General features: G+C 38.7%; 1 protein-coding gene across 2 annotated transcripts in view; it reads left to right on the top strand.

The window, feature by feature from the left end:
• The window catches only part of MTMR12 (myotubularin related protein 12), a 62,186-nt gene extending 49,004 nt beyond the window's left edge, over positions 1–13,182 (top strand). For both annotated transcript variants that reach the window (XM_084629647.1, XM_084629648.1), the window contains 6 exons: positions 1,424–1,505; positions 3,707–3,777; positions 5,675–5,847; positions 7,576–7,743; positions 8,872–9,033; positions 10,281–13,182. In XM_084629647.1, coding sequence (XP_084485773.1) covers positions 1,424–1,505; positions 3,707–3,777; positions 5,675–5,847; positions 7,576–7,743; positions 8,872–9,033; positions 10,281–10,853 — 1,229 coding nt within the window. In that variant the 3' untranslated portion in view covers positions 10,854–13,182. The remainder of the gene's footprint in view (positions 1–1,423; positions 1,506–3,706; positions 3,778–5,674; positions 5,848–7,575; positions 7,744–8,871; positions 9,034–10,280) is intronic.
• Positions 13,183–17,357: the final 4,175 nt, after the last annotated feature.

Raw genomic sequence — 17,357 nt, 5'->3', positions numbered from 1 at the left:
TCAGGGGGTTGGGTCAGGAAATTCAGGGATGGTTCGTTGAGAAAGACGGAGTGGGAGAGGGTGGCCTGTGTGGGCAGAACTGGTCAGTCAGGTTTGAGGGTGAACTTGGAATGGCTTGGAGTGCAGAGGATGAACTGATGGGTTCTGCATGGTGTAGGAAAGAAGGAAGAAAATTAGTGGGAAGGATGGGAGTAGGAAAATAACCAGAGACAATTTTTAAAAAAGCATGGAGTGAACTGAAGAGAACAGGGAACAGATACCAGAATACAGAAGGAAAGGACTGGGTTTAAGGATCATACGTGAGAGCTGTGTGAGAGGTAAGGGCAAGTATGAGTAAGATGTCATGGGGACAGAAAACTAGGAAATTAATGAAGGGAAAGACTTGAAAGGGCAGGGTAGGGGTTAAGGAAGCAAAGTTCTCAATTAAAAAAAAAAACTGTCAGTGAAGTAAAGAAGATTTGAAGAGTTCTTGAAGATCAAAACAAGAGATATGCAGCAAATCTCAAACTCAGAGTGAGTGGCAGCAGAAACACTTTTTTGTGTGGGAGAAGCTTTTTTTCGTTTGTGGGATGAGGTAGACTTGAGTCCTGGAGCAACTCCCGAGGTCTAGCACTCTAGAGAAGCGTGTATAGAGAAGATGATCAGATGTTTGTTTCATTTTTAAATGAAATTTACAAAAATCTTAAACCCTTCTGCAAACTAGTCTCAGCCTTGGTTATATGTCTGTTGGGTCCCTGGGATTTTAGTACCTATTTGATTTAAAAGGAAGCAGTCAACTTGATACTTAATCGGCTTCAGAAAAGTTTTAACAAAAAAAAGTTTTATGTAGCTTAATGTACTGCACTTGTCGGAATCCCACTGCCAATTCTGTGGTTTTACTATTCCATTTTCTTATTTCCAGTGTTTCTCTCCCCATTGCTGGGACAACTTTATTTAGAATTCTAAATAAGCAGGTAGGCCTGAGTATGTTGTTCAGCATAAAATGTGTTCTAAAAATACAGAAATTGGTATATAGAAGATTGCTGAGAACTCGCATCTCCAGTTTAATTTCCTCTTGTCTCCTCATGACGCTCCACAAACTTCCTTATTTGGTTTACCTAGATATGGACATACAGTAGGGAATACTGGAATCCAAACTTTCCTCAGATTGTTTTAGAAATATTTTCATGAAGCTTTATAAAGGCTTGTAAAACTGCTTTTTACATAACTTTATATTTTGGGCCCAAACTAAGTGTTCACTTTTAAACAATGAACAGGTTTGATAGAATTTTCAGTTAGATTTAGTCTTCACAATCTTAAAAGAAAATGTCTGTTCAGTGCCTTGTGCCCACTCTGGTTGAAGGGCTTGGTTATTTTTTATTTGACAGACCACTGTTAACTAGCGTGATGCTTGCACTCACATCCCAATTTTCTATTTTTACAGATAACAACAGTACAGACTTCTGGGATACTGATGTAAAATGGTTTTCATTACTGGAGAGCACAAACTGGCTGGAAATCGTTAGGTTTGTTAATATATGTTCTATAGGTTCAGTCTTTATTAAATGAATCTGTGGTGATTTTTTCCAGCTATGGTTATTGGAAAACTACTTTTAAATCAATAATGCTTTTTATATGAAATAGATTTCTTGGGATCTTTATCAAAACACTTTGGTTCAGGAGTCTGAGATGCATAGAATACATTAATTTTTTTTTCTTTATGATCTAATATCAATAGAAAATTTACATGCAACAGCAAGAGCAGGTGTAAAACAGCTGTTTGGAGGACAAAAACCTCCCAAACTCTGGTCACTAAACTTTTTTCTCATTGGCGGAAAGGGACTTCACATCACCTGTTTCATGAACTTCATCAAGAATGGAAGAATAAATGAAAACCTAACAGGACAGACTTCTTTAAGCCTTCAACTTCTGGACTACAATAGAGTGCATGCCGTCACGCCCCATAGACAGGGTATCTGGAGAAGAGATTTGTGGTACTGTGGACTATTTGTGTACTGGGGACACTTAAATTCCCACTTGTGCTCATGCTAATTCAGGTCAACTGGTGGGAACCAGAGTGCAGATGAGTCTGGTGGCTAAACTCATTCTTTTTTCAGTGGTGTAGCAATACTTGTTGCAAAGCAAACCCAACTGAAATAGTGGTCATCTGCACTGCTGGTAGCTATAGCATAAACACCAGATTACCTGAACCAGTGATTACAACCGTAGTAATTTTTTGTAAGCTTTATATGTAGACAAGGCCTTAAACAAAAAAAATTCTACTGCATGTGAAGCTAGGTGTCCTGCAAAAGTCTGTCTTCAGTAGAAGATCCAAATAGAATCGGTCTCAGAAAATTTCAGTTTTTGACGTGATCCTGAACTCCAGAATATGGAAAACCTGTCCTGATCTCCTGAAATGTCCTCTGTAGTATCCATCTGTGTTTATATAATTCCTGTATGTAAAGTTGAGAAGTAAGTACTATCAAATGTAACACATTTTTCTTTATTGGAGACTGACCAAAAACTTTCAAAACAGCCAGACTGGTTGGAGACTTTACCTTTCAGGATACTAAAATCCTGTTCCTTCCTCCCTCCCCACCTGCTGACCCCACCCCACGACTAGAGGAGTAGTATGATACATTGTTTGCACTCTCTCTCCTCCTGTTTCCTGGATTGCATTTCCCCTTTCTGGGTTGCCTGCGAGTTTTATACAAGAATTTTTCAACCTGCATGCATTAATGTGTGAGCATAACTTCTAGTGATAAACACAATCAAACCAAATGCAAACTTCTACCCACTTCACATCCTCACTCTTGAAAAGAAGCAATTTCCTTTATTTGGCCCAGTTTGCTTGCTGAAGTGCCAAGAATCTGCAGAGCAGTCTTCGTTTTGGAGTCCAAACTTCTGAATGAAGCAATATGACAAAATAGACACTGCAGATGAAAGTACTGATTTATGTTGGCTCATTTGCAAGAATCTTACCTCTGTGCAAATGTAAAAAGTCGCTAACTTTAAAGATAGGTTTGAACTTACCCAAAACTTCTCCAAATTGTTTTTGTATTTCGTTTCCCTTTTTTAAAATCTCACTTGTTCTTCCTTAGGAGAAAATACTGTCTCTAATGTGAAAAGTTTTTTGGTTTTTATTTGCATTTTCAGAGGCTTTGGTTAATCACCATTCCCAAACTCTTACAGAAAATATTTTCCTACCTTTCAAGCTTGTTGAGGATTCCTATATTGCTCTCAATGTAAAGCATGTATAGAGTTCCGGTGCTTCACAATAATAATTTCTTTATAACATGCAGTTAGAAAAAGGCCAGAATGAAGTAAACTCTACTTGAAGGCTAGATATATTGATGTGCTATGAATGCCTACGACAGAAAGATAGTTATAAACTGGAAATATAAAACTACTCTTCAAAAACGTGCACATTGGAAATAGAAACTTTTGTAAAATCAGAAAACAAGAAAACTTCTGAGCCCAAAGATTAAACTTAAAACATGAATTGTAATTGGTTAAAATTTGAGAGAAACAATCTAAACCACAGACTTGATTAAGGAATCTGCTCTACCCAAACTTGCTTCTGATTGGCATGGTCGTTTTTTCCAGGGGAAACTAATGTAACCGATCACTGAAACTATATGAACTGTCATAATGCTTCTCAAACTTAACTAGTTGAAAACCACATTTGAAAATATTAGTTTTGTCTTATTTCTCCATACCACATTAGGCGATGTCTGAAAAAAGCAATAGAGGTGGTTGAATATTTGGAAGAACAGAACACAAACGTTCTCCTTGTAGGTAAGAATCTTTCACCGAGAGATAACAGATAAATCTTCTCTTTATTCCTCCTACCCGCCTACCACCTTGAGAAATGTACTGAGTTTAAGATACACCCTTAAATATATATACGGAAGGGGGAAATAATGGTAAACAGAGTTTAAAATTCATAAACGTCTGCTATATTTAATGTTGTGGCACTTCACATACAAAACTTCCGTCTGTAGTGTAACTAGTATTTTTCTTTGAGATTTTGGCATGCGTAGTCTCAGCCCATGAGGGAATCACTTGAAGGGGGTAAAGATGAATAATTAAAGGACTATTATGTTTGAGTCAAAAAAATTTTTAGTAATGCTTTTTGGTCTAAAAACTTTAAATTTACAGGTTAACCCCCAATATAGTTAAACCGCTAAATAAAAAGCAAATGTAAAGGTGAATCTATTCACCCGAGTTTGCTCAAATAATGTGTGTAGTGTTGTCATTGTGAACGTTGTACAGGGGATAATGGCTTAATTCGGCCTACGCAGACAGAACCCAGTATGTTTATCTGATACATGGCAATTCTGAGAATAGTTGTTGCATTTACATTCACATGTAGTCACCAGTATATACGGTATATGATATACAGGATCAAGCCCTAACTATACTGGTCTATATCTAAAACTTAGTCCACATATCTGTGTATTTAATTGCAAAGTAGATTTTCCCAGACATGTTAGTTTCCTCAAATTGTGGGTCAACTCTGGGTCATAAACTGAGACTGGGAGCTCTATCTTATGTTGAAAATATGAAATGAGGGAGTTATTTTTATGTTAAATAATGGGGAGAGGGCATTAGAGAGTACAGTGATTTGAAGTATACAAATATATTGAGTGCTGGCAAACATGCTGCATGTCTCAAAGGCATAGACAGGTATTTGCCACAAAAAGCTTGCAATATAGTGAACAAGACAGTATAGGAGGCAAGGGGATATAACAAAGCAAAATGAATGAGGCACAATTTGGTATACACCTTGTTCCATGACTTCCCCTTCCTCCCATGTCTCCTCCCTTTAGTTGTTCCCTTTTGCTATCTGTCACCTCATCCAGCCCTCCATCATTACCACCTCTGTCATCTTTTCACATCATGAACATTTGGATTGAGTGTAGGAGGGTTAAAGAAAGATGGGGATAAAGCAGATTAACTACTTGGGAGATGCCCTCCAGAGTCTAATGTTGAGTGTGTCTCTCCCTGCTGGAGAGCAGCAGAAGCCAGAATTGATACATACAAACTTTGAAAACTCTTTTGAAGATCATGTTTAATATTAAGGATTCAGTAGGTGAGCTAGAGATGTGAACCAGAGTGGATCATCAGTGTGTCTAGTTCTATGTAAAATGCCAAATGTGTGAATTGGGTTTTTTTTCATAAGCTGACTAGTAAATGTATTTTTCTAGGGCAATTGTGGCTTGACCTGACAGGAGCTTTTTAGACATCAAACTAAATTTCCTCTAATTAACAAATTGTTAAATACAATAGAACCATTTTTGAGGGAGAAAGAGAGTACCAATTTGTTTAAACATTGCTAATTTTTCCACAGAAAATGCAAGAACAAGTTTTGGGTGCTTAGATAACAGGATGATTTTCAGTGTGGGAGAGAAGATCATGGAATAAGACCATAAAATAGAATAGCACTTACTGCAATGTTACCTATTAACATCTTTTTCTGTAAAGACACTACCAATGCAGGGGGTATTCAGCACCTCTAAAAAGTCTCTTCCTTAGGCATCCAAGTCTAAACAAGTCTTAGCAATTTTTTTGGTCAAAATTATATTTCCATAAGTATCAGTCACACCAAACTAATGTGAAAAAGCATTTGAATAGTGAGGGGAGCAATATGCATTACCAGTGACATTTTTGTCTTTTCAATACTACTATCTAGAGGAGAATGCCTCTGATCTGTGCTGTGTGATCTCCAGTCTAGTTCAAGTGATGATGGATTCACACTACAGAACAAAGTTTGGCTTTCAGAGCCTTATTCAGAAAGAGTGGGTAATGGGAGGACATTGTTTTTTGGATCGCTGCAACCATTTACGGCAGAACGACAAAGAGGAGGTATGTTTCTCGACTCTTGGTTATGAACAGCTTCACAAAGCTTGTTCACTATGAGGGATTATGTTAGGTGTTTGGGCTAAAGGTGTCTGCTTTGAAGATATTTTAATTGTAAATCTTGTCTTATGGATTGCAGATACTTCATTGTGTATTCTTTATTCCGTTGGGAAATAGCTCTTTTTAAAAAGTTTACCTTGATGACATGTTATCTTGGAATATTACTATTCACTAGGTTACAGTATATACACTAGGTTACAGTTGAGTGTGTTTTGGTTTTTTAGATAAGTATTTCATCATTCATAAACTTGCAGTAAAGCATGCTCTAGAGGTGACAATTCCACCATAAATATGCCTGTCTGATTGCACTGTTTGGCATGGACTTCCTGTTTTCGAAGGAGGTGTAGCGAAACACTCCGAAGTTGTCTTTCGAAAATAGTAGAGCATAGAGCAGGAGCATAGAGTTAACTAATCAAGCAGGGGAGTGATTTGAAACATCCACAGTTTGGGATTCCACGCAATATTGACTTTTTTAACATGGATTTAATTAGATCTCTGGATTGACTACCATTTAGTTCCCTATGTAGTCTGAGTTCTAGGAATAAGGTAATTGCATTATTTTTTTATCAAGAGAAGGAAATCTATAGCTTTTGAAACTTTTTGACATAGCTTCCAGTGACTCTTGATCCAAACTAATCTCTAGCATTCACTGCTAATCCAGTAGTTCTGGCAGATCTACAGTTTTCATCACAAGCTAATGCATTTCATGTCTCTTGCAAAAAGGCAAATTGTTAATCTATAGATTAGCAATTGGCATTACAAAATTTTAAACTATATGCATCAGCAAAGAGCAAACTATGCTTTGTCTTAGACCAGTGGTCACCAACCAGTCCACTGTGATTTCTGGCCACTGAAAGTCCGGTGGTGTAGCGGGGCTGCCACTAAGGCAGGCTCCCTGACGGCCCTGGCCCCACACCGCTCCCCCAGAAGCAGCCAGCGTGCCCCTGGGGGAGGGCAGGGGTCTTCCTCTGTGCGCTGCCCCTCTCTGCAGGCACCACCCCTGCAGCTCCCGTTCCCTGGGAACAGGGAACTGTGGCCAATGGGAGCTGCAGGGGTGGTGCCTGCAGAGAGGGGCAGTGCGTGGAAACATGTGTCCCCTCTAGGGGACGCACTGGGGCCCCTTCTGGGAGCAGCGTGGGCTGGGGCAGGCAGGGAGCCTGCCTTAGCCCTGCTGCATCACTGATCGGGAGCTGCTCTAGGTAAGTGCCACCCGGAGGGAGCCCGCATCCCAGCCCTGAGCCCCCTCCCGGAGCCAGCACGCCTACACCGCCTCCTGCACCCCAACGCTCTGCCCCAGCCCAGAGCCCACGCCCCCCTTTCCAAACCCCAGCCCTCTGTCCCAGCCGGGTGAAAGTGAGTGAGGGTGGGGGAGAGTGAGCAACAGGGTCGGGGGGGATGGAGTGAGAAGGGATTTGGGGAAGGGGCGGTGTAGATCCTGGGTTGCACTTAAATTCAAAAAATGATCTTGTGCGTAAAAAGGTTGGAGACCACTGTCTTAGACAAAACAATTGGGTAAAACAGTTCAACACAATTCACTATAAATCCAGATAGGTTTGTGTATTTCGAGACATTCAAATTATTTAGAAGTATGCCATCTGCATGATAGGCCAACGTGTGGTGTCTTTTTTTTTTTTTTTTTTCATGAAATTGATTTAATATTTTCTTTTTATTTAGGCTCCTGTTTTTCTGCTCTTCTTAGATTGTGTTTGGCAGTTGGTACAACAGTATCCTCCGGCATTTGAGTTCACTGAAACTTACTTAACTGTCTTATCAGACAGTCTCTATATACCTATTTTTAGCACCTTCTTCTTCAATTCACAGCATCAAAAGGACGCTAACATGGTAAGGGTGTGCTTTTGGGGAAAAGTGGTGTGTTAGAGAACCCTTTTGCCAACGGTATGGGTAATATTTAACAAAAATTGACTGGCATTAGAATTAGCTACAAAATTGTTTCCAAGGAAAATTTGATGGCAGTGTAATCTAGATGAATTAACACAGGGTAGGGAGTTTGGAGGTGCTGAGTTCTGATCCTGATTCTGTCATTGACTCATGGATTTGGGTAAGTCATTTCATCTCTTTTCTGTCGTCAAACTGTAAAAGTCAGATACTTGAGCAGGAGTGTGAAGCATTATAACACTGTGTTTGAAGCATTATAGATATTAGATCTGGGTTTTTTGCTACTGTTCTAGCAAAATTGGGATTTATTTATGGGAGTGTAAGACTTTAAGAGTAACTAAAATATCTTTAAAAGATGTCTAGTACTGTTACAGCTGTGGACTGGGTCCTCTGCATTCCATGGCCACAGAATTCACTTGCTGTAGAATTGTGCTCAAGAATCGACGCTTCACTTCTTGTACATTTCGTGTAGCCCCCTTGATAGTAGAAAACCTTGAAAACATGAACCAGCTGTGAATCAATGCATGTCCTTCCGAAGTCTACAAACAGCCTGAAAAAACAGCTGATATGCAGTGTCCCATTCATCTATCTGGATGTTAACTGTGATGTTTAAATATAATTCAGTTGGCAACATTATCATTTTAGCAGATTCTCCTTTAATATGCTTATCTCACAGTCCTGACATGCCTCCCAGGTGCCACAAGCCATGTCAGTCTCCTACTTAGTTTTCAAACCTCCAGTTTCCCTTTTGACAACCTTCATGATGCAATTACGGATTTTCACTGCAATAACCTTGCATATTGAAAACCCAATAGGGAGACAGTATAAAATAAAATGGTTAATACCAAAATAAACAGAAGTTACTATATAGACTGCATTAATTTCTATATTTAAAAACCTCTGTTTTTTTTTAATTTTATCTGAGTTTACTGCAGAATCCAAGGATCTAGCTGCAGAATTGTCCAGTTTGCTGCAGAGTATGTAGGGCTTGGTCTAAAATTCTGATTTCATCGTAAGTCTTGTGGAATTCCGTTCTTGGCCACCTCTAACTATTTGATCTGTTTGTTTTGGCAGTCTGGAGAAGGCCACAATGCACAAAGCAGCCATTTCAGGTTTCTCACAGTTTGGGATTGGTCTGTGCAATTTGAACCTAAAGCACAAGTTTTGCTCAACAACCCTCTTTATGTGGATAAGCCAAAGCTAGACAAAAGTCAGCGGAAAACTACACGATTCAAAGTAAGATGGTTGATCATCTTCATTCAGAAACCATAAAAATGTATTTTCCACTTTTTGTGCAAGTCATTTATACTTGGAGCCAAAATGTACACTGTATTTGGTGAGATTTAAAAACCCACATTAGAATCCAAAGGATTCTGAGACCTCTTTTTGCACTAGCAAGAAGCAGTTCTATTTGATCTGCCTGCTACCGCTGCAAACTAATGCAGAAACACTTAGATGGAAGACCTAACCTGGGCTGCTATGTCTGGATGATTAGTTGGCGAAAGGGTAAGTGTAGTAATAAACTCAATATATGGCTTATTGCAGTGCCAAAGCATTTATTGCCAAACTATTTAATAGACACTTTACTAGACTTGCTTTGCTGTGGTTCATGAAACATCTAATCCAAATGCATAGATACATTATAAAGCTGATAGATTACCTTAATCTGAGTTTGATCTGGTAACTAATGGGTCTGTTACAGTATTTTTAAGATTGTCCTGGGCATCCATTTTTGTGGATAGGCATTTTTTTATTATAGGGTAGTAAAAATTCATATAAAACATACTTGGTTTCTGTCATGGCATTACATGGTGGCTGTCTAACTAGGAGTTTTTCATCCTAAATTTCCTGGGGCTGGTGCTAAACGTTCTGTTCTGTACTAAGAACACTAGCTGCTCAACAAATAACTAACTGTGTATCTGGACAGCTACAACATTATGCTGAGAAACTGCAATTGGAGGCTGAACAGTGTGAAAATATAAATTTTCTTTAGTGTGTATGGACTGCTTGAAATCCATGCTTTACTGGAGTTGTTTTATCACTTTTAATCGCTATAGCTCCTTAAAAGTGCTTTTAAAATCTTCCTCTGATTTTGCTGAAAAAAGACTTCATGCCCCAGTGATACTGAGTTGCTATAGTTGGAGAACAAATAAGAGTGAATTTCAGTACAAGGCAACAAAACTAGTATAGTACTAAGTCTTATGAAACCAAGCTGACATAAGCAGGCTTTTTTTTCTCTGACTCTGTGCATTGGCTGCCTCCGCCATATACATATACAGATATCGACCATATACACAGCAGACAAATGTATGAGTTAAATAAACCAGTATGACTTTGTTTACTGGTAGGTGTCTTAATTCAGCATTATTTGAATATAACTTTTGTATAACGTGGCTCATTTCAAATGTCTTCAATTTAAAATATAGTTCTAGTGCAGTTTACCTCTGCATTTATTAATTTTTTTCGTTACTTTTTTTTTTAAGCATCACCGACAGCTTTCTTTGCCACTGACGCAAACAAAATCTTCTCCAAAAAGAGGATTTTTCAGGGAGGAAACTGATCACTTTATTAAAAACATTCTGGGCAAAAGAATTAGCAAACTGATAAATTCTTCAGATGAGCTTCATAATAACTTTTCAGAATTCTACGATAGCTGGCACTGTAAACCTGTTGACTTTCATGGACTTCTGCTGCCTCATATTGAAGGGCCAGGAATCAAAGTTTGGGCGCAGCGATATTTACGATGGATTCCTGAAGCACAGCTGCTTGGCGGTGGTACAGTTGCCACTGCAACTAAAATCTTGGACATGATAGAGGAAGTTCAGCGCTTACAGAAGAAAATGGATGAAAAACATAGTCCGACAGTCACTCAAGGCAGGGAAGCTCTTCCAATGCTGAGAAATTCTGCCCGTTTGTCATCCTTGTTTCCATTTGCTTTGCTTCAGAGACATTCTCTCAAGCCAGTTCTGCCCACCAGCACCTGGAAAGACTTGGAAGATGAAGATGACTTGGCCAAGAGAGATGATGAGTTTGTTGATTTAAGTGAAGTGATTTGACATGACTTGAGCTGAGAAATGAAAGTATTGGCACAAATTTCAGTGAGAGTTGTACATGTTAAAAACTTTAGGTTTTAAATGTTATGCTGTATCCTAATGATGGAATTTTTCCCTTCAAGTGTCTGCATCTGACTTCAGCCAGTATGCTAAAATCATAACCTAGATCTTTAGCACTGAAAGAACTAGCTATCATAATTAATATTTTATATAGTCTGTGGAAAGGCATTGATATACTTCCATTTCAGTCTAGCAATGTTTACTGCAGACAGATTTTACATGGGTTAAAGAGCAACACTGCTTTGTTGTGAAATGGCTGTACTGTAGTATGTCAAGAAAAAAATGAAATATAAAATGGCTATACAGTCATAAGGAATTAAGCTATTTCTCTCTAACTTATGTCCTTGATACGAACCTCTGCATAATCACTAAGGTGGTTACATTATTGGAAGTAGTTGGTTAAACTGACTTGGCATAACCTTTCTCCACAAGTGGTAAACTGGAGAAAGGTAGAGAATTGTAAATACTCATATACAAACAAGTATAATCCTTCATTCTTTGAAGCTGAGAAAATATCATCCATGGTACCTAGGGCTTATTCCTCTATACCCGTTACATCATGAATTGAAATTGTGAATTGGTCATCCACTTCTATTCTGATAAATTATTCCTTCTTGGCCTACAGAATTTTACTTTCAGTGTGGTATTGTAATGGGCAGTCTGGCTGTTTTCAGCCTTGACATGTGCTTAGCTTAAAGACCGGTCAGTCGCAAGGGCACTTCACATCACTAGTCTTACTCCTCATGCCCATGATGCCATACAGTCCTGCTGCCATGATATATTAAATCCTAGATGTTTGCTGCTAGTTATAAGTAATGGTCAGATTGAAAGACTCAAATTTACTAGAAGAATCTCCTCTCAAATGGAGTAGGACTTTCGTGCTCGTCTCCCTTCTTGATGCCATTTGCCTTTCAAGGCTTTTTGTAGCTTGCACCTTCTCTGCTAATAGAAAAAAAAAGTTTTATACACCTACAATAAAGCTGGACTTTTATAATCCGTTGCCACTTGGTTTATAAACTTGAGGCATACGTTAATTATGAATGTGGCCTTCATGTAAACGCTGAATATTAGAATCCAGTGGCTGGATTTTGGCATAACAGTACCTCAGTGATAAAAGCCATAAAAGAAATGCCTGTCATAAACCTCTTGCTCTATTGTGTATATATACTCATTTTTTTAATGGAGATCATTGTACTTCGTAAAATCCAAGTTTTTACTTTTTATGAAATATCATATCTATGGTCATTTTGCACCCGAAAACGCAGAAAATAGTCCACAAGATGGAAGTAAGTCCTAAAAGCCTTTACTTTGGTGAAAGGATTAATAATACTGTGTGTTAAGAAACCTGCATCTAAGATTGTTCAGCTCATAGTAATCAGGAATGTTTAACTGGATTGCTAAAGAGGAGTCTTAAACTTTGCACTGAATTTATATTCCTTATGGACAGCAGATCCTGTCTCTTTTCTTGCTTCTCTTTAACTGTGTTATGAACCAAGTTTGGTCTGCTAAAATGAAATACACTGATCGGGGGAAAGCTGATGGAGCTAGATGCCAAACTGAAGCTTCTCAAGTCATGGTTGCCTTAAGTCTTAATGGGGAAGACTATTAAGAAATATAAGCTTGCAATATTTTTTTTTAATACACTAGCACTACACTTATTTTCATAGTGCATATGAGCCTTCTTATAACTAGCACTTGCCAGAATTGGCTGTCTTGCACTCACATCTTTCAAACTATAGATTTTAATTACTGTAATCGAAAATCAGGTGTGTCAAATATGTATGCAATAATCCCTCCACAAAGTAGTACAACCCATGTGTTTTATGGGCAACAGTTATCTATCTTCTAAGATTAGTTTACTTGGATTTCATATTTTTAAAACACTGCCATTGGAAACTTTTTGTTGTATAGAGAGATTGTTTGTGCTCTTGACAGTCAAATTATTCAACTGTTATGTGTTCAGTCATGAAAACTATGTATTTATGTAGGAAAATGGATGTCAAATATCTTTGTATAGAAAATTCTCAAATGGGTTTGTATGCAGGAGATATTTATGTGCAGGATGAAACATGGGAACACTTCTCTATTGTAAATGTAGAGTGAATGCCATTGTTATGAGTTCTGTTTTCTGCACTGTGGGATTGGAAATGTACTTAACTTTCCAAACTTCTGGTTTTCTGTTTATACCTCAGAGTTTTTACACTGAATGCAAGTTACAGAAGCTTTAACAGTTTGTATTTTAAAATCTTCCTATTTCTCTTAAATAGGCTGTGTAGAGAGTCTATGTCAATAAAATGTACTGACTTCTCTTTAAATGAAATAGTTTATGAACTTTTTTTTGTGCTGAATACGCACCGAGAAATTTAAAGCAGACACACTCACATTTTTCTGTATTGACAGGAGAGGTGATTGTAGTGGTTAAACGTCCCGTGCTTTTTAAAGCTTTGTATGTTTGCTAAAAATGAAAGAATGAAGCTAGTGTAGAACAATGCTTGTGACTCTTATTTCTGCTTTGCCCACAGTGTATGTGATCTGTCAATTTAAATTTTGAGGGAACAAGGAGCTGCAAAATGAGTGACATCAAAATAGTATAGGGGTATTTCTTAAAAGGGGAAAATCTTCCCTTCTGCAAAAGGAAAACATTCAGCTCCTGTGTTGTGCTGTTTTATGATGTATAGCAGTGGCTTTTTATATTGGAAACTCAACTTAGAGCTTGTCTACCCTAGAAGGCTTTGACTAAATCACTTGTGAAATTGATCTGAAGAGTCAGTGTGAAAGCAGAACAATTGTGAAGGGAAATTTTATTTTTAGTTGCTGCTTTAAAACAGCTGTTTAATGAAACACATAAATTATTTCAAAGATTTGACACCATGCTTTCTCAGGTGTGAGGTCTCTCAAAGCAAATGTATTGTGAGCTCTCAAGCTGGCCACCAAGAAAGCTGGAAGACCAAACTTGGAACTATTGATTTTTCATAAGCCAAAAATAAGCATAAACTTTAAAAAAAAAAACAAAAAAAAACCCTTTCAGGATATTTTTCTGCATCAGGAAGTGCAAAAAAACCCCCAAACCCCCCAAAATACACGCATTTTAAAAATCTTCTGTGGATACCTTTAATTACCTGCCTAGGATGTTTTTTCTCTGTTATAGTGACAGTTTTGTGCCCCAAACCTCAGACTCAAGGAGAAGTCCAGTGTTTACTTACAGGTCCCAGTAGAGCTGCATGTTAACTGCTTTAGCATTTCATGGCTGTACACTAGATCCTAGTCAGAGCAGTACCCTCTTCTCCATCCCACAAGTTATAAGGATCAGTAAACTTTGGCCATTTATCATTTTGTAGCAATTCCATGAACACAACCAGGAACAGCAGTCTATGTATGGTAAGTGTTGTTTAGGGTGTGAAATGCAGAGCTATCAAAAAATCTAACAGTGATTGCAGGCAGTTCTTTCTACATAGTACCAAACTGCTGAAGGCTGAATTAGAAGCTCTTTTCCCATTCACATTGAAAACCCAAGCATGTGTAAGAAATTGGGTCTCTTTTAGAAAAAAGTAAAACGCTTTCAGCGCTCATGATGACATCTACTTTTTTTTTTTTTCTCCAGGGACTCAAACTGACTGAGTGTGGCTCAGGAGGCTTCCCATGTCACATTTAATATTTTCTGCATGAATAGATGCTTGCAGGCATCTGTCAAGAATGTTGTAAATTTCTTTGTGCTGGATTGAAAGTACCAGTGTAAGGTAGCTAGATTGGTGTAGATCCCCACACTAGACCATGAAGAGCATTCTTCCTTTATAGGATGGAAGAGGGAGAGGGGTAAACAAAACCCACAGCATTGCAGCCGGGAAACATTGCTGAAAGAAAACAGCTGCACTGTCCAGGAGAAGGTTTCCTGCCGGAAACCAGACCTGAGGCCTATTCTTAGGACAGAAAGCAGACTTCAACAGGTCTAGCAGATATGATGGATAACATATCTGTGTAGCTGATTATAAAAATGATTTATTTAAACACATACTTTAAGCCAGGGTTTCTCAGACTTCTAGCATTCCTTTCCCTAAGGAACCGTGTTCTCTCTTCTCCCCTGATAAGCTCATAAAGAGAGGAGGAATCCCCTCTCGGAACAGCTTTGTAGAAAAGAAAAAGTTAGAATGGTCAGTTATCCAAGTTCACAACTATTTGTCTTTTTTGACAGCTTATATTACCCTTCAAAACCCTTATCAAATTGAATATCGCTGAGTCTTGAAGGAAAATAATCCATGTACAAAAATCTGACTCTCCTCCCCAATTATTTGCTGTTCGACAAAAACACATCTCAGCCTGAAGGCCTCTCCGTCCGAACACATGCCCCTCTTTTCGCTGTCACTCAATTGAGGTGTACTAGTTCAGTTCCATAGCAAAGATTCTAAAATTTTACTTACTGATTTTTAATACTCCAACAAACATTTTATCCTTCCAATAAAATAAACTAGGTATTTCCTATAATATTTTACCTGGTTAGTCACATGGATTGCAAGAACAGGTAGCCAAGTAGCATTACACTAATTTGTACCAACTTCAGTGCCTGCGCTTGTGTCCACGACTCATGGCTTTCAGGTTAAAGAGCAATGTGAAGTGAAAACTGGACATGTGTGGCTAATTCCAGATGGCCTTTCTTTATTGAAGATGGCTGGGGGAAGTTTTCAAAAGCACTTAACTTTCAAATGGAATTTGTGCTTAAATTAAATCCCATAGGTGCTCTTGAAAATCTTCCGCTATCTTCGAACAGAAAAAAACCCATCTAGAATCAGCCAAACATGTCTACATGTAAAGGCAAAACCAGAATAGTCTTTTATTTGGGTAAATTTTAGTTTATAATATACTGTGACAAAGTTCCTGCTCTACCTTGGTGGGTCTTGCGCTTATTGGCGGATTTGCTTGCCTTGGAGCTTCACAGCAGCCCTCAGCTTGGCCGTTTTTCTGAACCCACAGTCCAGGTCGACTCCTCCTGTGTCTCACCAGGAGTTGGGAGGTTTGGGGGGAACCCGGGCCCGCCCTCTACTCCAGGTTCCAGCCCAGGGCCCTGTGGAATGCAGCTGTCTAGAGTACCTCCTGGAACAGCTGTGTGAAAGCTACAACTCCCTGGGCTACTTCCCCATGGCCTCCTCCCAACACCACCTTTATCCTCACCATAGGACCTTCCTCCTAGTGTCTGATAATGCTTGTACACCTCAGTCCTCCAACAGTCCACGGTCTCACTCTCAGCTCCTAGTGCCTCTTACTCCCAACTCCTTACATGCACACCACAAACTGAAGTGAGCTCCTTTTTAAACCCAGGTGCCCTGATTAGCCTGCCTTAATTGATTCTAGCAGCTTCTTGATTGGCTTCAGGTGTTCTAGTCAGCCTGTCTTAATTGTTTCCAGAAGGTTCCTGATTGTTCTGGAACCTTCCCTATTACCTTACCCAGGGAAAAGGGACGTACTTAACCTGGGGATAATATATCTGCCTTCTATCACTCTCCTGTAGTCATCTGGCCCGACCCTGTCACAATACATACACTCCCTACATGCTTTTTGTTACCTCTGTATGGCACAAATCATCATTCTTTCATGGTCCCTTTCTTTCAAACTTAATGGAAACCGCTCAGACTTGTAAAAATGTGAAAGTTGTCATTTTTAATATTCAGGGGAAAATTGTATCTGAATTCTACTTATTGATTCTGAAGTCATGAAAATTCTAATTAACATGCAGCTAAATCAAAGCCAGCACTAATCTACAGTCTTGTTTATTGTAATTTTTTTTTAAACAAAATCATGAAGTGTTGAATAAATACTTCATTACACATTATTTAAAGTGGTTCCGTAAACTCCATCTAACTGCACTGGAAACAAGCCATTTTCCTTTTCTTCCTTTGTGTTTCTAGCAGGCATTATCATACAGTATCTTTTTATTTATGTATGAATGTGATGCAGTAGTAGTATACTTTAAGCAAAGTACAATAGATGCTCAAAAATCTACATCTTTATTAAATCATCAGAACATAGGGAAATGGATGTATCTGTTTCAGTATGATCCAGCACCACAAAACAAAAGAGCACATCTGCCACCTGGATCCTTTGCTCCTTATATATAGAAATCCAATCTCTTTGCTACCAACTGCTTCCTCTGCGTTTGCCTGCTCCCCACTGAACTTTCCAGGTGGGTTCACTCTCCTAGGAGAATCTTTCCTAGTATGCTTTTCTGGGAGCTGTTTAAGTTTGAAAGACCATTTTTCCATCTGCCAGCTACTCCTTCCTCCTAACAGGTAAGCATTCTTATTTCCCCCTTCCTCTTCCTAAGGAGGTGGCCTATCCTCGCAATAGAATATAGCTATCACGTGTTGTAGATAGTCAGGCTATGGTAACTAAGATTGCTGAATGGATTACAGTACAGTGTCCCATTGCTCACTGCAGTGTGGAACATCCCAGCTCTGG

This window comes from Lepidochelys olivacea (genome assembly GCF_965140295.1).
Source record: "Lepidochelys olivacea isolate rLepOli2 genome assembly, chromosome: 5".
Classification (NCBI taxonomy): domain Eukaryota; kingdom Metazoa; phylum Chordata; order Testudines; family Cheloniidae; genus Lepidochelys; species Lepidochelys olivacea.
Note: the sequence above shows the minus strand (reverse complement) of the source record. Positions and strands in the feature narration are given on the sequence as shown.